Raw genomic sequence first — 27,427 nt, forward strand, 5'->3', positions numbered from 1 at the left:
ATAATATTAAAATTAATAATTAATTTTACTTTTTTTTTTTACAACATATAATTGTACTTTATCATGACATTAAGGTAATTCTTTAAATATTATCCAAAACATCCAATCATTTTAAAACATTTAAAATACAAAAGGATTAAAATACTAAAAAATACATTCTGAAGTTATAAATATTTTGTAATATAATTAAATGCCAAAATAAATTAAATAAACAAATTCTATTTTTGTATTTAGTTTTTTTACAATATATAACTGTATTTTCTAAATTGGCATCAAGTCAAATTGTTAAAATATTACCCATAAAATTTAATCATTTTAAACATTCAAACAACATTCGTACTTAAATACTAAAAAGAAATACTACCATACTAAAAGTTTTATAATAAATATTCTGTAATTAAATACCATAATAAATAAATTGTATTTTTGTATTTATGTTTTACAATACATAATTGTATTTTATACTGTCATCAGGGCAAACTGTTAAAATATTATCCAAAACACTGGATAACATATATCATCAAATAAAAAACTTAAAGCCAAGTAACAGACTCCATAATACAGTACTGTACCTCCATAGATCCAGCCTTTCGGGTGCGTATGAGCGGGGACTTCCTCTGAATGTTGATTGGCTCAGTCAGTACGGCTCTGTCAGGCTCATCTTGAGAAAGGTCCTCCAGACTGCCTGGGTCTGTCTGCTTCTCGTGGTTCTGTTACATAACAAATGACTATTAGAAGAGATCCAGCATGCAATATTTCATAGAAAGTTGTATATAAAATCCAAGACTCAGCAAAGTAATGTGGTCTGTAATAAATATAGGCCTATATATAATCCTTGGGACGAATGAAACAGACCTCGGACGAGGCGGGCCGGAAGCCAAAACCCATTGGTGCATTATCCTCATCCTTGCACCCCTTCACTCCTGGACTAAAGTGCAACTCCACATGAAAACGCTCCTCTGAGGAGGGGTCCTACAAACACACGTCAGCATATGAAAGAAGCATCGGAATTGGGCACAAAGAGCTGATGCCAGATCGTGTACCTTGTTATTGTCCTCATACAGCATAATAACAATCTGTGTCATATAGTTGAGCTCGGTTACAGCACTGAGGTAGTCCATAGCCTGCTTCCACTGTTCATCTTTTTCCTCCTAAATAGACACAGATGAGATAAATGTAGTAACCTGCATTACACATGATAATATGCGTGATTGATGATTGTTTACTTACGTCTAACAGGCCTCCGTAACGGAAGATGTTAAGTAGGGAGTGTACGTGACTTTCGCTAGTAAAATAAAGCCGGGTTCGAACATGCCGACCCGGAGACATCACGCCCCGGGAGTACCTGAACCACCAGGAGGGATGAAAAACACAAAACTGATCACTAACAGGTTCTGAGTCTGCAGAACTTTTTATAATACAACAGCTGAAAACAACAGAAGAATAAAGTGGGAACTTAAAGAGACAGTTCACCCAAAAATTTAAATTACCCCATGATGTACTCACCCTCAAGTCATCCTAGGTGTATGACTTTCTTTTTTCAATCAAATACAATCGGAGTTATATTAAAAAATGTCCACGTTTTTTAATGGCAGTGAACGGGTGTTGAGATTTTGAAGTCCAATAAAGTGCATCCATCCATCAAAAAAAGTACTCCACTCGGCTCCAGGAGGTTAATAAAGGCCTCCTGAAGCGAATCAATGCATTTGTGTAAGAAAAATATATATATTTAAAACTTTATAAACCACAATTTCTAGCTTCTGCTAACTGTCATACGCGCGCGTTTATGAGAGAGTGACGTTTCAGCAAACGTAGTGACGAACACAAAAGCGCAGAGAAAAAAGCAAAATAAAACACCGGTCACAAATTACAAGTGATAAATGAAGATTTGTAAAGAAAAATGTTGGAGGAGACTATTTTTTCTTTGCTGTAAACAAAACTATAAACAAAAAGTTTTTAAAAATGTATAATTTTCTTACACAAATGCATCGATTTGCCTTAGAAGGCTTTTATTAACCTGTCGGAGCTGTGAGGAGTTCTTTTTATGATGGATGGATGCACTTTATTGGACTTCAAAATCTCAACACCCATTCACTGCCATTATAAAGCTTGGAAGAGCCAGGATATTTTTCAGTATAACTCCGATTGTACTCGTCTGAAAGAAGAAAGTCATATACATTTAGGATGGCTTGAGGGTGAGTAAATCATGGGGTAATTTTCATTTTTTTGGTGAACTATCCCTTTAAGTATGTAGTAAGTCAATGTGTCAATATTAGGACTAGCAATGTCAAAAGTCGACTATAAATTTAAAACAATCGTGTAAAAAAAAACAAAAAACAAAAACCCTGCCACAGTCTATGATAGCATGACTCAAACAAATTTGGCATTATTAAACAACAATGAAAATAAAAGCACTGAATTAAATAAATACATAAATGAATAAACATAAATATAAATATACAGTAAGTTTGGTTCACTGGTATTTTAGATGTCATTGTCAACAAAAGACAAAAATGTTAATTTTGTTGACAAAATCGTATGCTATTTTTGTGCAGAAATACAATGGAATACATTTAAATATATCATAAAATTTATGTTAAGTTTAAATATATATTAAAGATAAATATGAATGTAGATTAAATGCATAATTATTTGATAAATATGACAATAAACACGTTCATCAAAAAGCAACTATGACTAAAAAATGTATCAATATTAATAATACTTACAAGTTAAGCACGTGTTTGTGTAATATTACCCCAAAAAGTATGTATGCATGCAGGCTAGAAGTTGAATGTACTAATAATAATTAACTGATACACTGTACAGGATGTATAGCAAAATTACAATTTCAATTACAATTACAATTTTTTCCGAGTGTTTGACCAATTCTCGTTTTTTTTTTTTTTTTTTTTTTTTCAATAAAATCAGATAAATCGCCCAGCCCAGTATGCAAAATGTGATTTAGCCTTCACCCTGTCAAAGAGTTTGGCTTTGGACCCCAGTACAGAGACTCACAGTGGATGCAGTTTGTTAACTGCCTCATCCTCATGTGTCCTCTGAAGATCCAGCTGAATCTTCTTGACCAGAGGCAGGCAGTAGGCACTGGCGATATCAAGCTTCTCCGCTTTAGTGATTCCATACTCCTGAAAGAGAGTGCGTATGCAGATAACAGCAAGATGAAAGAAAATAAGCGAACACTGTTAGTCACATTATCGATTCCTCTACCTGGGGGATGATGATGTCCGCAAGTGCTCTGGACAGACGGAAAAGCTCCAGCGTGTCCTCCAGACCCAGAGAAGAATTGTGTTGGGTGTCGTATTTCACACAGTCATAGATGTCTGGGATCTTACTGATGTCATAGCGGCCGTTTTTCATGCGGAAGTCACGCTCCAGTTTAGACCAGCGCTGCAACATGAGCTCCAGAGTCTCGCTGTGGTATAGCTGCAGATCTGTGAATATTATGAATATTACATATACGTGTATACATATTGTGCATATTAATATATGTATGTATGTATGTATGTATGTGTGTATGTATATATATATATATATATATATATATATATATATATATATATATACACACACACACAGTTGAGGTCAAAAGTTCATACACCATGCAGATTTTTTTTTTTGTTTAGTGATAGTTGTTCATGAATCTCTTGCTTGTCCTTAAACTGCCTGCTGTTCTTTAGAAAAATCCTTCAGGTCTCACTAATTCTTTGGTTTTTCAGCAATTTTGTGTATTTGAACCCTATCCAACAATGACTATATGTTTTTGAGATCCATATTTTCACACTGAGAACGACTGTGGGACTCATAAACAAATATTACAGAACGTTCAAATGCTCACTGATGCTCCAGAAGGAGACACAATGTATTAAGGGGGGTAAAAACTTTCAGAATTTGAAAATCAGGCTAAATTTAACTTATTTTGTCTTCTGGGAAACATGTAAGTGTCTTCTGTAGCTTCTGAAGGGCAGTACTAAATGAAAAAATATGATATTTAGGCAAAATAAGAAAAATGTACACATTTTCATTCTGTTTAAAAGTTTTTACCCCTGGCTCAAATGCATGGTGTTTCGTTCTGAAGCATCAGTGAGCATTTGAACGTTCTGTAATAGTTGCATATGAGTCTCAGTTGTCCTCAGTGTGAAAAGATGCATCTCAAAATTATACAGTCATTGTTAGAAAAGGGTTCAAATACACAAAAATGCTGAAAAACCAAAGAATTTGTGGGACCTGAAGAGTTTTCCTGAAGAACAGTGGGTAGTTTAACTGTTCAGGACAAACAAGGGATCATGAACAACTATCAGTAAACAAAACAAAACAAAAAAAAAACACAGCTGTGGATCATTCAGGTAACAACACAGTATTAAGAATCAAGTGTATGTAAACTGTTGAATGGGGTCATTTTTATAAATTCAAATATTATTTTCTCTTGTGGTCTATATGTAAACATCTTCTATGTGAAGTCAGGTCAGTCTTAAATAAAAAAAAAATAACATACATTTTGTATGATCCCTCTTATTTTAGTAAAATGATTAACATTTTGCAGATTCTGCAATGTGTATGTAAACTTTTGACTTCAAGTAAACTATATGCAAGTAAAAAGCCAAGAAAGAGGACAAACCTGCAGATTTGGGGTCTTCCAGCCTTTTACAGATCTGACAAGTAAGGCTTTTAATTAGGGTGTGAACACGATCACAAATCCTGACTGGATTGACAATTACCCCCATAGAGTTCACCAGAGATGGGCTGCCTGTTGGAGCCAACTTAAAGAGACAGGACAAATTTAAGACTCTTTCAGTTAGACTGAGATTATGAGCCATTTTTAAAAAGTTGCAGTTGAAACTTGCTTCACCTTGTTGTAGTCATCCTCACTGAAGTCTTTGCTCTTCTGCATGATCTCATGTAATCGAGCTTTGACTCTCTGTTGGCAGTCAGTGAGCGAGTCGCTGTCGCTGTCTAGCAGTCCATTCATGTTGGCACTCTTCACCATCTGAACGAGGATTGGAGTCAACTCTCCTTCCAGTGCTAACAGGCCCTGGATACAAATTTGAATGTAAATTAAAAGGACAGTTCATCCAAAAATTAAAATTACCCCATGAATTGATTCGCCCTCAAAAGGTGTACATGACTTTTTTTTCTTTCAGACGAATACAGACAGAGTTACTTTAAAAAAAATGTTCCGGATCTTCCAAGTTTTATGTCAGTGAATGGCTGTTGAGATTTTGAAGAACTAAGTGCATCCATCCATCATAAAAAGTCCTTCACATGGACACTTTCTGAAGCAAATCAATGCGTTTGGATGACACAGGACGTTGGCATAGCATAAGCTCCGGTGAGAATAAGCAAATAATTTCGCGAGAACCAAGTTTTGTTTACAGCAAAGGAAAACCAATCACCTCTTGACTTATATCGAAATCCTCTGAATTTCTATTTTTACAAATCCTCATTTTGTACTTTTAATTTGTGACTGGTGTTTTGTTTTGTTCTCTCCACTGAACTTCTATATTTGTTACTTCCGTGTTAACCTGCTTCAGAAGGCCTTTATTAACCTCATGGAGCTGTGTGGAGTACTTTTTATGATGGATGGATGCACTTTATTGGACTTCAAAATCTCAACACCCATTCACTGTTATTATGAAGCTTGGAAGAGCCAGGACATTTAAAAGCTCCAATTATATTCATCTAAATGAAGCATAATTTTTTAACTCCACTGTAAATCTACTGCAATCCCATCTAAAAGCATTATGCAATACAAACATATCTCGCAAACAAACCCAACAAACCTTTGCAAACGCCGCCGCAGTCATCTGCACACGACCCTCATCGGATGCGTAAATTTTGAGGTCATGGCGGTATGTGCTGTGCAAACGGAGTAGGCCACAACCAGGGAAGCCGGCATAGTCGCCTGCGAAAGCACAGAGAAGCAGTCTTTGAAATAACAATTTCAAGAACAGAGCTCCAGACTTATGTGCATAACCTGGAGCCAAAAGAATGAGCATGAGGATACACACACACATTCACATTACGTAACCATTTTTAACAACCTACATAAAATGTGCTGAACAACCATCTGGCTGAAGACTGTCTCCACAAAATTTAAAAAAATCCATGCATTCCAATGCAGCCACACTGCTGAAAGCATCTGGCAATATGGGTTTAGGTGCTTCTCACATGAGTGTTGCACTGCAGTACATTGAGCAGCAAACATAACTCTGATTTAAGATTCCAGAATGTCCATTTGAGAGAACAGATGAGGCCCGTAAAACAAACTACCTGACAGTTAGATTTGTTTTTGGGGCCATTTACACAGGATGTATTCTTGTGGTCCATTCATTCTTTCTGTCCATGTAAACAAGTGTCAGATGCAGGTATTTAGCCATTAGGCTGTAAGCATATTTTTAAGACAGCAAATGTTTAACAATTTTCATGAGGCTGGTTTTGAACGCAATGTCCTGTGTATATACACAGCCTTAATGGAAGCCCATTTCCACCACATTAAAAAATATATATAAAAAAAAATAGGTAAAGCATAATTAGATATTAATACTGATACAGAAAAAAAAGTAAATTATGACATAAAATGTCAACATTTTATGTAATTATGACAAAAAGTCATTTACGAGATGGAAAATCTGATTAATACACATTAAATCATAAACTTAACATTTTTATGTCTTAATTATTTTGACTTACGCTTTACAGTAGTATGTCAATTTTGACTCTGGATCCCATAAATATGACTTTTTATGCCCAAAGCATGTTTTTTTTTTTTCTAATTTGGTGGAAACAGGCTTTCATAGAGTTTAAAAAGAGTTCAAACCACCTGAAAAGTCCAGCTGACACGGTCTTATTCCACCTACACTCCCAGTCAAAAGTTTTTGAACAGTAAGATTTTTAATGTTTTTTTTTTTTTGTTTTTTTTTTTTTTTTTTAAAAGAAGTCTCTTCTGCTCAACAACCCTGCATTTATTTGATCCAAAGTTTCGTGAAAACAGTAAAAATCTGAAATATTTTTACTACTTAAAATCACTGTTTTCTATTGGAATGTATTTTGAAACGTAATTTATTCCTGATTTCAAAGGTGAATTTTTAGCATCATTAATCCAGTCACATGGTCCTTCAGAAATCACTCTAATATTCTGATTTGTTGCTCAAAAAACACTTCTGAAAAAATGTACTCAATTGTTTTAAAGATTGATAAAAATAAAAATCTAAAAATAATAACAATAATAAATGTTTCTTGAACAGCAAATCAACATATTAGAATTAATTTCTGAAGACTGGAGTAATGATGCTGAAAATTTTGCTTTGATCACAGGAACAAATGACAATTTAAAATATATTCAAATAGAAAAGTTTTCAAATAGTACAAATATTTTTAAATTTTACTGTTTTTTGCTGTACTTTGGATCAAATAAATGTAGGCTTGGTGAGCAGAAGAGACTTCTTAAAAAAAAAAAAAAAAAAAAAAAACATTAAAAATCTTACTGCTCAAAAACTTTTGACTGGTAGTGTACTTAGACAAGATACTGGACTGACATGTAAAGCAACCAATCATTTTTACATGGCGTTTAATAGGTAAACCAGAAATCGATGCTAACACAGTAACAGACATCACAGATTGTTGAAATGATAGCACAGTAATTTAACAAAGGTTTGTACAGATATCACCAAAAAAAAATGTGTACTTGACCTCTCTGTGTACTGTAAAAATGGCTTTACAATTTTCAAACTTTGCTAAACTTGATTGCTAAACTTGCATGCTATTAGGTAAGAAAAACCTCTCATGAACTATGATATTTTATCTCAGTATGTCAAAGTATGACCATTTCATGGAATCTTCCACACAATCCGTGGCAAAAGCGAAGCATGGAATGTTCCTGTGGCGTCCCTGTGATTGGATTAGTTTAATGAGATGGATGTTAAGGAATTAAAATGACGAATGGCGCGGACGATGCATTAACCCAATATCAAGACCACGCACATATCCAAAATCTCTTCTTACCACAGTCAATAGGGGACTCACAGCCAAGGGACCTGCAGCTGTCTAGTTAACAATTTAGGGTAAAAGAACACCACATTAACCAGCATTGCAAAATGCTGCTGACTCAGTATGATGAGAGAAAATGGTCTGGCCTTTGTAAGTCTGTGAACTCTGACATTTAATGAGTTACACTCAATTCGGTGCAGCATGCAAATATGAACTCGAATTTGAGGTCCAGGTGGAAGTGAATTAAAGATTCCACAGCATGACTAAGAAGTTCTTGTGCTGGTGTGCTGAAAGTTAAAGGTGCTACTTGAGGTAAAGAAAGTATTCATTCCTTCCCAAGTCCTGCCCCTACATGCTTTTATACACCAAGCCCACTGAACAAGCAGGTGGAACAGGTTTTCGGCCTAAAGCTATAAGCTTTGAAAACCTGCATCATTGCCCCACTACCTAAAAACAGACACAATATCTTGTCAAGGCATCCAATTTATCATGACATCATGCAAAGGGAGCAAAACAACTGTTCCTGCAAACAACTTGGGCGAGAATTCACAAGAATCTTCTTGAGACAAAAATTAAAGAAAGAAAGCATGCCTTGTTGTATTATTAATATCAATAATATTCTAATTTTTATAATATAATTATTTCAACATAGAGTTGAGGTCAAAAATTTATATACAACTTGCAGAATCTACAAAATGTTAATTATTATACCAAAATAAGAGGCGTCATACAAAATGCATGTTTTTTTTAATTTAATACTGACCTCAATAAGATATTTCACATAAAAGAAGTTCACATAAAGTCCACAAGAAAAAAATAATAGTTGAATTTATAAAAATGACCCCGTTCAAAAGTTTACACACGCTTGATTCTCAATATTGTGTTGTTACCTGAATGATTCACTGCTATGTTTTTTGTTTAGTGATAGTTGTTCATGAGTCCCTTTTTTGTCCTGAACAGTTAAAACTGTCTGCGGTTCTTCAGAAAAATCCTTCAGATCCCACAAATTCTTTGGTTTTTCAGCATTTTTGTGCATTATTTGAACCCTTTCCAACAATGACTGTACAGGACAACTGAGGGACTCATATGCAACTATTACAGAAGGTTCAAACGCTCAAAATGAAATGAATGAAACCAAAAAAAAAAAAAAAAAAAAAAAAAAAAAAAGGTAATTTTTTTATACATTCAACTATTATTTTCTCTTGTGGACTATATGTAAATATCATTTATGTGAAATATCTTATTCAGGTCAGTAATAAAAAAATAAAATAAAAAATAACATGCATTTTGTATGGTCCCTCTTATTTTGGTAAAATAATTAGCATTTTGCAGATTATTTGTATAATTCATTTTAAATTAATTTCAAATTCATTAAAATCAATTCAAAATGTCTATATATATATATATATATATATATATATATATATATTTAAGGTTTTTAATATTTAATGTATTTTTACATTTTAAGATGTAATTATCAACTCAAAACACACTGTAGTGTAGGGGAAACCCTAGTTTAATGTAATGTTTTATGCATTTTATAATGTTGATATAAAAAAAGGAACATATTTTCTTTCTCTTTTCTTTTTTTAATATCAATATGATATGTTTAATGGTAAGTACAAAGCAAATTTGAAAAGAAGTAATCTAATAAGTAGTCAAAATACATTACCTAAAATTAGTAAATTAGATTATATGTTATTGACTACAGTTTTCATCATGTAATCTGTTATCACTAATAGACTCCAGTAATGTTTGTGTGCCTGAAGTGTGAATCTATTTTTAAAATACACTGTATTTTTATCCAGTTTACTAGGACAGCTTTTTGGCTGGCGCGAGTATAGAGTTATACCTTGTCCTCCAGGGTACATGCAACGAAAGGCTCGTCCAAGCTCCTCAGCCTGAACTCTACCCGCTGGCGTCAGCTCACCACCCCACTTCAGCACCAGTAGTAGAGATGGATCCTGCTTCAGAGCGTCTGCCATACACAAAGAGAGGTCAAAAGTTCAACAACAGTAACCTAGCCAATTCTGAATCAATGTTTTAAATCACATACCTTCCTCCTCACTGGATGCTTTGGGCTGCCCATTGGGCAGGTAAGTCAGCTGCACCTTCCTGTTGATCCCTGAGAAATGGCCGTACCTGAAAAACAATAGACGGGGCGGGGGACATAAACATACCACCCCCTCTTAATGAGCATTCTCCTACTGAATGACACAGACAGCACACGTCGGACATAGCACTGGGCTCAAACCGCTAGCAGGTGCTCTATGGCCTCCATGTTTCTGGAAACATGTCTCTGAGTGACCTTCCCAAGCTGGCAGGGGTTAATATGTGCCATACCAGGACTGTCTCTACAGGAACAACAGGCTTTGGGAGGAATAAAACGTGGCATCTGCAACAGTGTCACGTTTTTAGGTTGTACAATACAGCAGAGAGTGAGGAATTCCTGATGACTGGACACTACAGTTTTAAAATATCTTTTATATAAAGCATTATTGTGTTCAAAATGTATTCAAAAGTCGGGGTCATTATTCATACGTTTATTTAGAACGAACACATTAAATTGATCAAAAGTGACAGTAAAGCATTTGAAAGACATGAAAATTCTGCTTTGACATCACAAGAATCAACTGTAGTTAAAAAAATTTTTATATAGAAAACAGCTATTTTTAAAATTGTAATAATATCTCACAATTTTACTGTTTTTAATGTATTTTTTGATCAAATATATTCAACCTTAAATAATCTTACCAACCACCAACTTTCGAACGGTGGTGTAAATATTTAAGGAACAGTAAATAATCAGAATAGCAAGCAAAAATTGCTTTATTGTTGAAGCTGAAGATTTGGTTGTCAGACGATATCTTTTCCTTAATTGCTGTATTGGTATATATTAATATAATGTATATAGGCCATTAGTGATTATAATTTTTATTTTACATTATTATTGTTTAAACCATTTAAAATAACATAATAGTGAACATTTATTAACAAATAATTTAAAAAAACAAGTAATTAAAATTATTCATATTAATTATTTACAATTTTTTTTTAAATATTATATATTATATAATTTTATATATTTTTTATAATATATACATATATGTTATTGTTTAAACAATCAAAAATTAATAAATTAATAAAAATAATAAAAATAATAATAAAAATAACATTTATTTACAAATATTATTTAGAATTATTCATATTAATTGTTTCAAAATATTTTTTACACGTGTGTGTGTGTATATAATATTTAATATTATATCATTTTATAATATATACATTAATATTATTGTTTAAACAATTTAAAATAATATAATAGTAACATTTATTTACAAATAATAATTCTAATTATTCATATTAATGGTTTAAAATATTTTATATAAAAAATTTTTTATAAAAAATGTACATATATTTTTATTATAATATTCAATAATATATAAATTTATAATCATATAATATTATATACATATATTATTATTTAAACAATTTGAAATATAATAGTAACATTTAAAATAATTATAATTATTCATATTGATTTTCAAAATAATTTTTATATATAAAAATAATTATATATGATAATTATATGTATGTATGTATGTGTGAGTGTATGTGTGTGTGTGTGTGTGTGTGTGTGTGTGTGTGTGTGTGTGTACATATAAATAAATAAATATTTATACATACACATACAATTTTATAATATTATATACATATACATATATATATACACATATATATATATATATATATATATATATATATATATATATATATATATATATTATTGTTTAAACCATTTAAAATAACAATAGTGACATTTATTTACGAAATAATAATTATTCATATTAACAGTTTAAAAGTAATTTATGTGTTTAATGGCAAGTTTAAAAAAAGTTTGATAAAGCAATTTAAAAGTAATCTAAAAAGTAGTCAGAATACATTATCTAAAATGAGCAACCTAGATGATGTTATTAATTACAGTTTTATTTATTTATTAAAAACAGAGAATTTTAATATTGGCCAATTATCAGTTATCAGCCATAATATCAAAATAATTAACAGTTTATTAATATCGGCCAGAATTGTAATGTCAGTGCATCCGTAGTTTATATTGGACTCTGACTCTGAAGTGAATTTGCTCTGCTGTATTATGTTTAATCATCCCAAATCCCAAGCACTTCCCCAAGCACCTGTTTCCTAGTTAATCCATGACCCCGGACAACCGATAACGTGTTGATTAGGTGCCTCATTTGAGCTCGTTGAGAGGGGTCTGTAAGAAGTGAGCGTTCGTGAGAGATTAGAAACACTTTCAAAATGACATGCAGATGCCACACAGAATTGCAAAAGGGATTCATCTCCAAGGTACGGTCAATTTTGGAGCCCTTATTAAAGTGTGAGTAATTTGGACAAGATCTCAGGTTAATGAGGGTTATGATCCACTTTGCCTGCTTTCTAAAGAGACAAGGGATATGAGAGTGCGCACTGATTATCATTCAGGCTGGATTCCCTTTGGAGTGAACGGCCAGGACACAAAGAGGGACACAGAGAGAGGAGAAGAGAGAGAAAATGAATGAAGTTAAGAAACTCATCCACATGAGGACATCTTAAGGAAGCAAATGAGTCAAGTCAGTTACATTCAGCTGTTCATGAAATATCAGGTTTCTCCTGTATCCATGTATCATGACACTTAAGACTAGAACATATGATAGCAATGTAAGTTTTAGCTGTGTGTCAACAACAAAATCAAGTCTGGCTAGGCTTGAATTGAATCATACTTGATTCCTAAGAAGATCTGCAAACTTTACGAATTGATTTTCCTTTGTGATTTTGCCTTCTAAAGACACTAAATCTCCCATCTAAATCGGTACCATATCTTTAACCAGCCGATATTAGAGATTTTTTTCAAATTTATCTGTAGCATTCAATAATGGATTTTTAATTATACATGCTCATTTTCACTTTACATTTTGACCTTTGGACAAATTAAGTTAACCTATAAAAAACACTTTTTGGTTATGTATGTGTCGGATTAGGCTTGCAGTGATTCCTAAGAAGATTCGCACACTTTACAACTGATTTTCAATTTGTGATTTTTCTAAAAACACTAAATTTCCTACCTAAACTTCACTACAAAGACAAGGGAGATGTAATATATCAGTACCATTTCTTTAACCACATATTAGAGATTTGTTTAAATTTATCGGTATCGGTTGACATTGGATATTTAATAGTACATGCTCATTTTTGCCTGGACAAATGAAGTTGATCTATAAAACACACTCATAATTAAACTAGACTAGAAGATATGATAGCAATGCAAGTTTTGGCTATGTGTGTCATGTTACAAAATCAAGTCCAGCTAGGCTTGCACTAATTCCCAAAAATATCTGCAAACTTTACAAATTGATTTTCCTTTGTGAAAACAACAACCTCCCACCTAAATTCCACTGGTACAACTAGGGAGAAGTAATATATCCGTACCATATCTTTAATCAGCCAATTTTAGAGATTTTGTTTTTAAGTTATCGGTAGCAGTTGATATTGGATATTTAATTGTACATGCTCATTTCCGCTACTTTTACATTTTGACATTTGGACAAATTAAATGAATCTTGTCCTTTGGTATTTTGCCTTCTAAAAACACTTAAGTTCCCACCTAAATTTCATTGGTACAACTATGAAGACGCAATATATATCGGTACCACATCTTTAACCTGCCGATATTAGAGTTTTTTTTTTTTTTTATATATTTATTGGTATTGGCTGATGTTGGATATTTAATTGTACATGCTCATTCCCACTATTTTTCCATTCCAAAACTTAACTGGTACAACTAGGAAGATGTAATATATCAGTACCATGTTCGATATTAGAATTTTTATTATTTATCAGCAGCAGTCAAAATTGGATAATTGACATACTCATTTCCATTTAATTTTTTAATCAAATTTATTTCAAAACAGTACAAAATTTTAATATTTGCTAATTATCGGGTAATTACCGCAACATCAACAATTAATTATCGGCTTCTCTGTATTGAGTAAAACTGAAATATAGGTGCACATCTACTTACAATTAAATGTACTGAGCTTAGCTTATTTAACAACCATTAACAGTAATGCTACATATATACAAATATGTTTTTATATATGTCAAACTTGTTGCTTTTTTAATGAATGATTTTTAAATATTTAATTATTATTATAATTATTTTATGTATTTTAAATTTAAAAGATTTTTCAATTTTGACTAAACTGATAAAACTATGTGTAGAAGTTAGGGGTGTAACGATACATGTATTCGTACCGAACCGTCACGGTACGGACATCTCGGTTTGGTGCATGAGGCCTTACGACAAATACAGGCAATTCACCCTCAATCCAGAAGGGGGCACCCACAGTAATGAAACGCTGTTTTATAACCGCCAGCAGATAAACAGCAAATTCCAGGAGTTGCGCTCTTGAAAACAAAGCCCTGCATAACTGTAAAAGGTGTTTTTGTAAAATAAAGAAAACAAATGAAATTTGTGCCATTTGAGTTTCTTTTTTCAAAAAATCTATATAAATGAAAAGAAACTTAGCATAGTAGATTTGTTGTTTTTCCTGTTTGTAATTTGTACTACAGTCTGTTCAAAATAAATGAAAAGAAACTTAGCATAGTAGATTTGTTGTTTTTTGCCTGTTGTACCGAAATCATATCGATCTGTGACCCCCGAACCGACGAACGTACCAAAGCGTGACATCTGTGTACCGTTACACCCCTAGTAGAAGATATACAAGCATTTGTGCACATTTCACAAGGGCCTACTAATACCGATAGTGAAGCTAATCAAAAATCCTGGAAATGTGTCTGGAAATTATTATACGTTCAGCAAGACCTTGTGCCCTAAGATGCGAAAAGAGAAGTGGGAAATTTCAGGGGCATAAACAGGAGACAGAATGATTCAAAAATGTTTTAGAAATGATCAAGATGATATGATGGTGTGTGGACAGTAGCTTTCCATAAAGTCACAGGGTTGGAAACAGAAGGTTTGGTATCACAGCTATTGAACTTTTGAACAGTTTACTTACATCTCCAGAACCGTCTTCAGTTGCTCTAGTTTGGATTTCTTCTCTTCAATCTCACAATCATTATGTAGGACCAGTTCTGCCAACAGCTGACGAGCAATATCCAGCACTTCCTATAAAACAGGGTTTAAGTTTTCATAATGATGTACAAATCAGAAATGCACAGATAAGATCAAATTGGCCAAAGCCTAATCAACTGTTCACATAGTTATTTATTTATTTATTTATTTTTTACACAAGATCCAACAGATCCACATGTACAGCATTCCAGACATAACACTACATCAGTCTTAAAAAAGACAGCTCAATCCTGCTTGACCTTTGACCTTGCGGCTCAAATTCCTGGGCCATACAAAGTAAATCATTAGGCTGGAGGCAAGCCTGTTATGAAACTGAAATATTATGTCGGTTCTTGCATCTACAGAAGAAGTAGCACTTGTCATAAAAATAAATTAACTGCATAGATCACTTGTACTTCAAAACAGACCCACCTGGAGCTGTTTTGGTTTCTTCAGCTTGAGTTTTCCAGACTTATAGCCACCATATTTCTCAAACAATTCAAAAAACCTGAAATGGACATAGCCAGAAGATAAAATACTTTAATCATAGAAACAACTTTGACCCAGCCACTTTGAATCTTGAAGTGAATCCTATAATCATTCAGTTCAATTCTGTGATGTGAAAGCAGCCTATTTAAATTCATCACTTACAGGGCGTTCCTGACCTCCATCTTCATCTTCTGTTTGGGCGTACGGTCGCCATGGCGAATTACAGCAATAACACAACGGAGCTCCATCCTTCAGACAAGAGATGACATGTTCAAAAGCATAGCAAGTCATAGCAAGCATATAATTCTGGTGGTTTTAATAAAGTGAAATGTGTCCTTAGGACAAGAATGGTACACCCACATGGTTCCTGAGGTAGTCGGGACAATAGGGATGTCCTCTGCTTCCATGGGGATTGACCAGGGAATGTGGAGCTGAGGAGCCAGCTCTCGCATCACCATGTTTCTGAAGGAAAGAAATCAAATGTGAGCTAAAATATCTAGAAATTACCCTATAACACAGGAATGAATACATCAGTGTTGAATATCGACACTATTGCCTTCTGTAGAGCTGCTTAAAAGTTGAACTGAGTTCACTTTAGAACTAATGAACCAGCAACATTCACCATTAATGAACTAAACTGAATCAACACTGGACTAAGTGAATTGGATAATGGCACTATTGTCAGAGCAGCTTTAGAGCTGAAATTGTATTAGTTTCTTGATTGAAAAACCTTGCAACATTAATACTATTATTTACTTGTTTATTACTGCTGATTTTGGCTGATTTAAAAGGACCTGTATTGTATAAAGCGCTATATAAATAATAAAAAAAAAGCTGTTTTTCTGGCTTAAGCTGGTCTTAGCTCCTAGCCTGTCAACGAAGTATTTAGCTGGTTTAGCATGGTGGTCAGCTAAAAAGTGCCCAATAACACTCTAAAACCAGTCAACCAATCAGCCTTACCAGGCTGGGAGACCAGCAAACCAGTTTATACTGATTTAATTTTTTTTTTTTTTTTTTAAAGAACAGATGCATTTTAAATTCAAGAAAAAAAGAAATTCAGAAAGAAATAAAACAAGGAAGAAAACTGAGTGTTAGTTTAATGAGCATATGTTGAATTTTAAAGAAACAACTTCAGAAATTGCAAGTAAATTTCACAAATAATTACAAAGACAGCAAGTAACAAGTTTAATTTAATGTGATACTTTAAAGTATTAAGAATGCAATTTTTATTTACAAATTTTGAAAAAAAAAAAAAAAAAACATGTAGCTGCAAAATCTAGGGCTGGGTTAAAAAAAAATTGATTTCTCGATTTTAATTGATTTTTATTTTTACAAAACAATACTGATTCTTAAATCCCAAGAATTTATTAGTTTTGCCTGTTTTCAGTTAATGAACGGAACATCGGAGCGCACCTTCCATTCAATAAATTGTAATAAGCTTTGTGCTCTTTTACTTTTGACATGAAACTCATTTTTTTTTTTACAGTATTCAAACAATAAATGCCATTTTGATGCTGTTTAATGTGGAGTGACAAATAGCTTTAGCACCTCAGTTTAAGGTGGCGCCAACGCAAAGCACACATGAACTGATCGTCTTCTCCACTTCGATACCGGTTTCAGTACGAAATAAACATGAATAAGCATCCAAAGTTATCCAAAAGTATGTCAACTTACTTATCTTTCATGTAATTGCTCAATCAGTGTTTCAACCGTCGAAAGACGTCAATATATCAGCTTGTAAACTATGTCACGTAACATCACTTACCTCAGAAAAAAACAGAAACAAAAAAAAAAAAAAAACAGAAAAAAAAATTGGTCACAGCGACCATAAACTCGTTAGTCAGCTAAAAAAATTGAGTGGAGAATATATGTGACCACAAAACCTTAAGTAGCACAGGTATATTTGGAGCAATAGCCGAAAATACATTGTATGGGTCAAAATTATCGATTTTTCTTTAATGCCAAAAATCATTAGGACATTAATTAAAGATCATGTTCCATAAAGATATGTTGTAAATGTTCTACCATAAATATATCAAAACAATTTTTGCTTCAGCTTTCAGATGATAAATCTCAATTTCGAAAAATGTACACTTATGACTGGTTTAGTGGTGCAAGATCACATATGCATCACATAACAATCATTATAATTTTTACCGTTCTTCAATGTTTAATTTGTTTGAATAAATCAGTCAAGTTTTTATGATGGCCACCATTTAAATGTTTATATTTCAAAAAACAAATTGGATTAGAAATATAATAATGTGCTTATAACTTTATTATTATAACTTCATAATTTCATAATTTAAACATCTGTATACAAATCAGTTAATTTTAACCTTCGATATTATAGTAATTTAGTACCAAATGACTTTCATATGTACTGTACTATAGTAGTTGAGATTTTTTTTCCTTGTACTGTACCTGATATATATCCAATATAATCAAATATTGAAACGAAAAATTTATTGAATCACAAGCTTGTGAATCAGAATCGAAATGTGAAATTTTACCCAGCCCTAGTAAAATGTAAAAATTGTATGATAATGAGATTTTTGAGTTATCACAGACAACAAGACAGCAACACGGCCTCACCTACCCAAGGACTTTGGCACAATCATCATAGTACTTCATGGAGTTCTTTACAAAGCTGAAGCCATTAACGTCACAAACGAACGAGTGACCATTTGCTCGGAGGAGGTCAAAACCACAAACTGTTTGCTGGTTTGGAAAGAAGTTATGAGACAAAAAATGCTTTCATTATCATTCTTAACTTTTAGCTGAGAAAACACTTTGCTTTTTTATTTTGCAACTCACTTTAAATGCAAGACACACTTTTCTGGCCACAAGCTTCTCCATTGCAGTGAGCATCACAGGATAGCGGATCTCCTTCCCCTCACTGTCTCTCTCCACTTTCCCATCCAGAGCAGGGGACTTACGGGCCTCAGCATGAGCATAATCAGGTCCTACTGTGTAAACCTATGACAGCCATATGGAACAAACAAACTAAACTATAAGCCACAACATACAAGAGTGTCTTGACACGTAAATCATATGTACCTTGACATCGGTGCCATCTGTGGGCATGAACTCCTCGTAGATGTAAGATCCAGTCTTACGAACAGTACTTTCAGGAGAATACACACTGCTTCGACTGCCGATCTACAGAAGAAAGGACCATATGAGCTCCACAGCAAAAAAAATGTTAAGTTATTAAAACCTATCAGTATATGCACCTTTCTAAAGAGACGCTGGCTGCCGCCACCAGCTGAGGTTGGGTAATAGATATAGACATTGTGGTCCTCTGCGCAGACGGGTTTCTCCACAAACGGTTTGTGAAACACTTCTCCGTTCACTTCCACATGGTCCTCGCTCTCCACCAGGTTACATTCTAATGTCACAAAGTCAAAATGTCAAAACCTTTCGCAAAACAGAGAGTATTTATATACACACTATGAGGAACTTGAACCATTCACTCGAAAAAAAAAACAAACAAAAAAAAAAAAAAAAAAAAAAAAAAAAGGCAAATGGGTTTATAAACGACATGAGGGTAAATATATCAGGCTGTACGATTTGGGGAAAAAAATATTTAAAAAAATAAATAAATAAATCAAACTGCCATTTTTCTGAAAAAAAAAAAAATGCTTTTAATAAACCGTTTTAATAAAATTCTATTAATGAATTACATAAATAAGAATAAACTGAAAATTAACTGAAGTAATTTTTTTATATATATTATTTATTTTACTGAAATTAATATTTTCTTAACATTTCATCAAGTTGAAAAGGCAACATGTTTCATTTTTAACTATTAAACACGCAGAATATCATGCATTTTTTCAAATTTATGACTAAGGTAAGAACTTTTACCTTCTGGTCTGTCGGGGTCCCGGTTCAACACTGCATAGCGTGGAAGGTCAATGCCCTCTTCCCGTAGAATCCTGTACACTTCCCTCCTAAAGCAATGAGCATACAGTATAGTTATATGTCTCAGTCAACTCTTATAACAATATTTCCTTATCATAAATATTTCAGAGAATGATTTACCACACCTGTCTTGAATGAAATACTGCATATTGAGGTCGTTGATAAGGAGAGGGTTTCTTAGTTTGGCATAACTTACTGCTTTGTCAAGAGGAAATCCTTCAAAATGAGAGAAAAAAAAAAAAAAAAAAACTGTATCCATTTGTATCAACCAACACCAAATTTTGGGGTTGCCAGATTGCCAGATGTTGATTTTTCTTAACCCTTTTTTTTTTTTAAGAAGTCTTTTATGCTTACTGACACTGTATTTATTTGATCAAAAATACAGTAAAAAATAAATTGTGAGAAATTATTACAATTTAAAATAACTGTTTTCAATTTTATTAGAATTTAAAATGCAATTAATTTCTGTTTTGAAGGCAGCATTAAAGGAATTAAATAACCATTTCCTGATAATTTACTCACCCCAATGTCATCCAAGATGTTCATGTCTTTCTTTCTTAAGTCAAAAACAAATTAAGCTTTTTAAGGAAAACATTCCAGGATTTTTCTCCTTATAGTGGACTTCAATGGTGGCTAGCGTGTTGAAGATCCAAATTGCAGTTTCAATTCAGCTTCAACAGACTCTACACAATCCCAGCCGAAGAAAAAGGGTCTAATCTAGCAAAAATGATCAGTCATTTCCTAAAAGAAATAAAAATTTATATACGTTTTAACCACAAATGCTTATCTTGCACTAGCTCTACTTCACGCATTATGTAATCCCATTGGAAAAGTCATGCATTGTTAGTTATTCGTCTCTGTACTACAGTTCTTGAAACTCCATCTCATTTTCTCCTACAACTTCAAAATCATTTGACATTGTTGTTTTAGTCGTAAAGGGTGTTTGACTTTCTTTGCACGTTCGCTTTGTAAACACTGGATTGGTACATCTGCCTATGTTATTTTTTTTTAGAAAACGACAAATCATTTAGTTTGATAAGACCTTTATTCCTCGGCTGGGGTCGTGTAGAGCCCTTTGAAGCTGCATTGAAACTAGAATTTTGGACCTTCAAGCTGCCCATTGAAGTCCACTATATGAAAATCCTGGAATGTTTTCCTCAAAAACCTTAATTTCTCTTCGACTGAAAAAAGAAGATGAACATCTTGGATGACATGGGGGTGAGTAAATTATCAGGACGTTTTTATTCTGGAAGTGAACTAATCTAATGATACTGAGACAATATGGCACATCAAGATTTGTGTGTGATGTCAAATACCTTTGGAATGGAAGGAAATGAGGCAGTCACACAACGGCCACTTGTCCACCGGTTCATTCAGTATAACCTCCTCTGGAAAAATGACCACAGTGATGTACTCAAACTTACAGAGCCTCTCCAGAATCTCAGTCATTGGTTTGGATTTTGATTTCTTCATCATGGCGCAGATCCCAACCACAATCTGACGCTCTGACTAAAATAAGAAGATATCACATGAGCATCATTTATAAAAACCAAATGCTCATCCAACCATGAACATTTTTCTGTACCTGATCCTCATCCTCCTCCTCTCCGTAATGTCCTGAGATGTTCCTCATGTCTTTGTCATCCAGCTCTCTGCTTTCACCACCCTCACTTCCAATCAGGAACCGGGGAAGTGCGCTGTTGCACATCCCCTGTCCACCTGACTTCGACATTTCTGTCGAGTCTCTGTCAAACAGCCAAATTCCCAGCACACCATCTCGTGCTGAAGCTCAGTGGTGGAAACATTAGATAGACGAAGTGTATAATCCAGTCAGATGAGGGTCCTAAAGTGACTTCAACGCCAATGTTATCTTAGAAAATGATGGTGTGTTTAATCCTTACAGATTTGGTGTTATCCTTCCAAAAACCGGAACATTTAATCAGTTAATCCTGATTAATTTCTGTCACAATATTGCTTCCTGTTATTACCTGCAATAAAGAATCAACACACAATACATAAGAAATTAATACTTAGTAAGTATGCATTAAAGGGAGAGTTCACCCAAAAATGAAAACTGTCATTAATTACTCACCCTCATGTCGTCCCAAACCCGTAAAGAATTTTGTTTATCTTCGGAACACAAATTAAGATATTTTTGATAAAATCCAAGAACTTTCTGAGCCTGCATAGACAGCAACACAACTACCACGTTCAAGCGCCAGAAAGGTAGTAAGGACATTGATAAAATAGTTCATGTGACATCAGAGGTTCAACCTTACTTTTATGAAATGACATGAAGCCTTCGGATTTCATCAAAATATCTTAATTTGTGTTCTGAAGATGAACAAAGGTCTTACGGGTTTAGAACGACATGAGGATGAGTAATTAAAGACAGAATTTTCAGTTTTTGGTGAATTGTCCTTTTAAATTGATTAAAAGAGACAGTACAGACATTTACAAGATTTCAAATGCTGTTCTTTCAAACTTTCAATCCATCAAAGAGTATTATTTATATATAAATATTGTTTCTTGAGCAGCAAATCAGCATATTAGAATAATTACGAAATGATCATGTGACACTGAAGACTGGAGTAAATTCAGATTTGCCATCACAAGAACAAGTAAAATTTTTAAATATATTTTTAGTGTAAATATATAAATTATTTTAAATTGCAATAACATTTTTAAAAAAAATACAGGATTTTTGATCAAATAAATGCAGCTTGCAACTTGAGCATAGGACGCATACTTATTAAAATAAAAAAAAGAAAGAAAAATCGCACAGACCCCAAACATTTGAACAGTAGTGTAAATTATGTAAAGAGTGTAAAATAATGTAATGTACTCGATGAACAGACATTTGCGATTTTACATTAGCATATTTTTATACATGTTATAAAATATTGTTTTTAAACATTTAAAGCATTATGTGCATTATTCATTTTTGTTCATCATTAACAAATTTGTGTAACCTCAAAATAAATAGTATATGCTGGAATTTACTTCAACCAAGATTAATAATTGCTGACAAACTGCTGTTCAACATTATTTAAAGGAGAAATTCACTTCTAGAACAAACATTTACAGATAATTTACTCATTCCCTTTGTCATCCAAGATGTTCATGTCTTTCTTTCTTCAGTCGTAAAGAAATTATGCTTTTTAAGGAAAACATTTCAGCACTTCTCTATATATAAAATGGACCTCTATGGTGCCCGTGAGTTTGAACAAGGGATGCACCGAAATGAAACTTCTTGGCCGAAACCGAAAACCAAAAAAGAGAGGAAACCAAGGCCGAAAACCGAAACACCAAAAGAAATTATGCCAATTATTAATACCATTGCATTTGTGGCTATGACTGTGTACTAACCTTACTAAAATCAAGGCATTGCAATTGTATAAATTAATATTAAAGTTTTAAAGAATAAATCGTTGAGGTTGAGCTTGTCATCTGCCTGACATTTGAGAAAGATTTGAGAGAGTGTATTTAAATAGGGCCAGTGCATAAATTAAAATTTTTGTCAAATTTAAAAAATATCTAGCAGAAATATGGCTACAATCTGATTAGTCACATATATAGTAGCCTAAGGCCGCAATCACACTGAACACGTTTTTTAGTTCTGAAAACGCCCCTCATCTGGTGCAGAGAGACGAGTCTTTTTTCTATGCTCTGATCTCCTTCTCCTGCGCCGTGCGCTGCTCCCTCTCCGTCTCCCCGCAGGTTCTCCACATCCATCGCGGTCTGGATCATTTCTCGTGCGCGCTGCTTTATTTTCGCATCCAGGTAATGATCTTTATAGTGCGGATCAAGTACAGTCGCGATGAAGTGCAGAGGATCCGAATAGATCTTGGTGAAACGTGTGCTGACAGACTCTAAGAGTGTACTTTTCATTGTTTTCACTCCGTGGTCCGTCTCAACCTCACACCGCAGACATGTTGCTTCAGACAAGCACGTGCAGGCCGCGGTTTCTGTTTTCATCATCACAACATGCTGTTTTGGCCGTGTTGTTTCGGTGATAAAAATCTTTCGCCCAAAAAACGAAAATGCACTTTTGGGCCACTTTCGTCCAAAAATTTTCGGTGGCTGAATATTCGGTGCATCCCTAGTTTGAACTTCCAAAATGTAGTTTAAATGCAGCTTCAAAGGGCGATCCCATCTGAGGAACAAGGGTCTTATCTAGCGAAACATTTTTTTTTTTTTAATTTATATCCTTTTTAACGTCAAATGCTCATCTTGTCCAGCTCTGCGTGTACTCCGTGTATTCCTTTTCATGACAGGCTATGTCGAAATACTCCCATCTCATTTTCTCCTCCAACTTCAAAATCGCTTCCTAAATCGCTGTTTTACCTTTTTTGTAAAGGGCATTTGATCATCTTTGCACGTTCTGCAGCGATGTAGGATCATTCTGAAGTTGGAGGAGAAAATGAGATGGGAGTTTGGATAACTGTCTTGAATGGAGTACACACAGAGCTGGACAAGATGACCATTTGGGGTTAAAAAGTATATAATTGTAAACAATCCCAACTGAGGAAGAAGGGTCTTATTGAGCGATTATTTTCATTAAAAAAATACAATTTAAATACTTTTTAATCTCAAACGCTCATCTTGTCTTGCTCTGCCTGAACTTTGTGTATGTGAAATGTCAAAAAACTCCATTCGTATTTTCTCTCTCAACTTCAAAAATCATTTTAAAATCATTCTACATCGCTGCAGAAGCACCGACCCAGTCTTCGCAAAGTGAACATGCAAAGAAGATCAAACACCCTCAACAAAAAAGGTAAAACAGCGATATAGGACGATTTTGAAGTTGAGGGAGAACATGAGATGGGAATTGTCATTAACCAGAAAAAAACAGTTCAGGGTGAGTAAGACAAGACGAGCATTTGAGATTAAAAAGTATATAAATCATATTTTTATGAAAATAACCGATCGTTTCGCTACATAAGACCCTTCTTCCTCGGCTGGAATCCTTTACAGTTTTTCAACATACCCTAACTGTCTTAGTCAGAATACACGGAGTTCAGGGAGAGAAAGGCAAGATGAGTGTTTGAGATTAAAAAGTATTTAAATAGCATTTTTGTAATGAAAATAACCAATCGTGTCACTAGATAAGACCCTACTTCCTTGGATGGGATCGTTTACAACCACATTTGGGATCGTTTGAAGCCGCATTTAAACTGCATTTTGAAAGTTCAAAATCGGGGCACCATATCAGTCCATTATATGCAAAAAATCCTGATTTTTTTTCCCTTTAAAAAACAATTTCTTTGTGGCTGAAGAAAGAAAGACATGAACATCTTGGATGACAAGAGGTGAGTACATTATCTGTCAATTTTTGTTCTGGAAGTGGACTTCTCCTTCAATGTTATGTTTACAAATATAACCATATTCTAAAGAGTTACCATATATTTTGGACCCCATTCATTCATTTTGCAGATTTTTTAAAATAATGCAAAGAAAAGTTCTACAGCATTTAAACAAGCCTTACAGTTACACTCACAGCATACAGATTCCAAAGTAATGCCATGTCTTCCAACATGCTGACTGCTAGGGAAAGCATGCAGTGTTGAATATATATGCTGTCTCATATCACATTTCCATACCCAAGCTGATATAGGTCATGCTAGCTATCCCTCTAAACAAACATTGCACTGTTGCTTAATCCAAACTATCCCAGCGTTATGGGATACTGCTTTTTTTCACAATGTATAAACGACCATCAAGTCATCCAGATATGGAATCAATGTGTCCATCTGATATGTTTCGCGGTTTGTAAGAATACTACAAACCACAAATAGAAAATAGTTAGCATGTGATAAAGGGCCCAATAATAGCCACCGGCTTCTGGCAGAAGTGAATCTGGGGGAGGGGTGAGACTTGGATCAAATGCTGAGGTCTACGGCTTCCAAAGATAACTCATCACGCTGTGGACGTGTTGACAGCGAACATTAAGTTGAGAGGAAGCCGTCTGCAATGACCCAGGGTCAGAAAAAACACACACACAGATAAACAAACTCATAAATAAATGCTACTATCACTTACAGTCCAATATCCTTGCAAGATAATAACATGAGGCTTTTTGTACGTCTTAACGCACATTGCCGCCTTCTGCAGGACCTCTCCTGTGTTGTGCAATCTTGATTTTGTGTTAAGCAAACATGTCAAAGTAAGCATGTCCAAGTATGTAACATTCAACATGCCCTATGTAAATGTCTATTGTGTTTATTCATTTGTCAGCCTTAAGTGGACAGATTTCATTATGTTTATGTCTATACAGCCTTGTTAAAGGTGAAGTCATTTCTGGAATTGAAAAAAATACACTTTACACTTGTGAACATGCCCTTATCTGCTATTAGTCAAAATAAAAAAGTAGCTCCGCCCTAAACTCATGTCATTGGTTGAGCTGACATTGCAGGGGCTGGAATTTGTGGTGGCATTTACTGACTTTTAATTTCAAACCTGAATGCATTTCTTTATTTTGTGTATTCTGAGATTTAGACTTTTTTTTATCTTACTCCTGTGGAAAAGCTGTTTTTGTCCATACAATGAAAATCAATGAGGTTCAGAGTTAAGTTTGGACCCCATTAGTTTTTCCTCAGAAGAAAAAGTCAAATAGGTTTGGAACAACAGCACCATGACGACTGAACGGTGACAAAACTTATTTCTGTTTCCAAATCAAAGCAACCGAGTGCCAATTTCCATCTTACATCATAGGAAACAAATCATAGTCCAGTACATATCAGCAACATGCCAACACGATCCTGTGCTGATGAATCTAGCAGTCCAGCAGCTACCAATCGAGAGAGCCAATGACCTTTGAGATCATATCCTGTAAAGTGCTTTCATTATGATTGTTAGAATTGCCACTATTTAACAGGTTACTTCTGTCATAAATGATTATCATTCAGATAAAGACAACAGCAGCACTGCAATAGCCTTGCAATTGTATACCAATGACTGAACGTGACCATATGATTTATACAAGCATTTTTATGTATTTATTTATTTAAAGGTTTAAATGTTTTGGTTTGCACTTTAGGTTTTGTTGACAAAAATATGCAAAATGTCAAACACAAATACAAAATTTTGCAACACATTTATTGAAAAATTATCTCCTTTTTTTTGATGATATGTAAATGACATAAATGCCTTAAGCAAACTCAAGCTATCTCAGTCAAAAGTGAGATAATGATACTGAGTTAATGCTCCTGACACATAGAACACGTCCATCAAATACTTATTCTTCAAACTAGCTAATATATATATATATATATATATATATATATATATATATATATATATATATATATATAAATTTTTTCAACAATTTGAAAAATGTCATTGTCATTTATTTACGTATTATTTAAAGTTAGGAATGTTTAGGTTTCCACTTTTTTGTTGACAAAAACATGTAAAATGTGAAAAACAAATTTGCAAATAATACCACATTTTAGCAACATATTTAATGAAAAATTATCTCCTTTTTTGGATGATATGTAAATGATATAAATGGTCAAAATAAAAAGGCAGCTCCGCCCTAAACTCACGTCACTGGTTGAGCTGACATTGCAGGGTCTGGAATTTTGGTGGCATTTCCTGACTTTCAATTTCAAACCTGAATGCATTTCTTTATTTTGTGTATTTTGAGATTTTGATTTTTTTTTTCTTACATAAATGACTTAAGCAAACCCAAACCAAATTTTACAACCTTTTTGGGGAAAAATTCTATGCATTATATATATATATATATATATATATATATACAGATAGATAGATAGATAGATAGATAGATATAAACATTATATAAACAAAATTTTACAATTTGTTTTTTTTTTTTTTTTTTTTTGCGACAATTTTTTGAGATTTATTGAGATTATA

The 27,427-nt window shown here is 33.6% G+C and overlaps 1 protein-coding gene across 4 annotated transcripts in view; it reads right to left on the minus strand.

Moving 5' to 3' along the window:
* ppip5k1b (diphosphoinositol pentakisphosphate kinase 1b) overlaps positions 1-27,427 on the minus strand; it is a 64,948-nt gene that overhangs the window by 22,466 nt on the left and 15,055 nt on the right. For 3 of the 4 annotated variants that reach the window (XM_051099188.1, XM_051099187.1, XM_051099186.1), the window contains exons 5-27: positions 21,135-21,537; positions 20,866-21,058; positions 19,675-19,765; positions 19,493-19,578; positions 18,859-19,013; positions 18,683-18,784; positions 18,440-18,601; positions 18,222-18,343; positions 15,983-16,084; positions 15,785-15,871; positions 15,566-15,641; positions 15,078-15,187; positions 10,061-10,146; positions 9,857-9,982; positions 5,799-5,920; positions 4,868-5,050; positions 4,637-4,778; positions 3,229-3,452; positions 3,019-3,146; positions 1,231-1,345; positions 1,044-1,151; positions 856-972; positions 573-710 (exon numbers count right to left, since the gene is read on the minus strand). In XM_051099188.1, the coding sequence (XP_050955145.1) occupies positions 573-710; positions 856-972; positions 1,044-1,151; positions 1,231-1,345; positions 3,019-3,146; positions 3,229-3,452; positions 4,637-4,778; positions 4,868-5,050; positions 5,799-5,920; positions 9,857-9,982; positions 10,061-10,146; positions 15,078-15,187; positions 15,566-15,641; positions 15,785-15,871; positions 15,983-16,084; positions 18,222-18,343; positions 18,440-18,601; positions 18,683-18,784; positions 18,859-19,013; positions 19,493-19,578; positions 19,675-19,765; positions 20,866-21,058; positions 21,135-21,281 (2,922 nt within the window). In that variant the 5' untranslated portion in view covers positions 21,282-21,537. Of the gene's footprint in view, positions 1-572; positions 711-855; positions 973-1,043; positions 1,152-1,230; positions 1,346-3,018; positions 3,147-3,228; positions 3,453-4,636; positions 4,779-4,867; positions 5,051-5,798; positions 5,921-9,856; positions 9,983-10,060; positions 10,147-12,490; positions 12,515-15,077; positions 15,188-15,565; positions 15,642-15,784; positions 15,872-15,982; positions 16,085-18,221; positions 18,344-18,439; positions 18,602-18,682; positions 18,785-18,858; positions 19,014-19,492; positions 19,579-19,674; positions 19,766-20,865; positions 21,059-21,134; positions 21,538-27,427 lie in introns of all 4 variants that reach the window. The other variant, XM_051099185.1, reaches the window with a different exon arrangement.

Source organism: Labeo rohita, chromosome 25, assembly GCF_022985175.1.
Source record: "Labeo rohita strain BAU-BD-2019 chromosome 25, IGBB_LRoh.1.0, whole genome shotgun sequence".
NCBI classification, from domain to species: domain Eukaryota; kingdom Metazoa; phylum Chordata; class Actinopteri; order Cypriniformes; family Cyprinidae; genus Labeo; species Labeo rohita.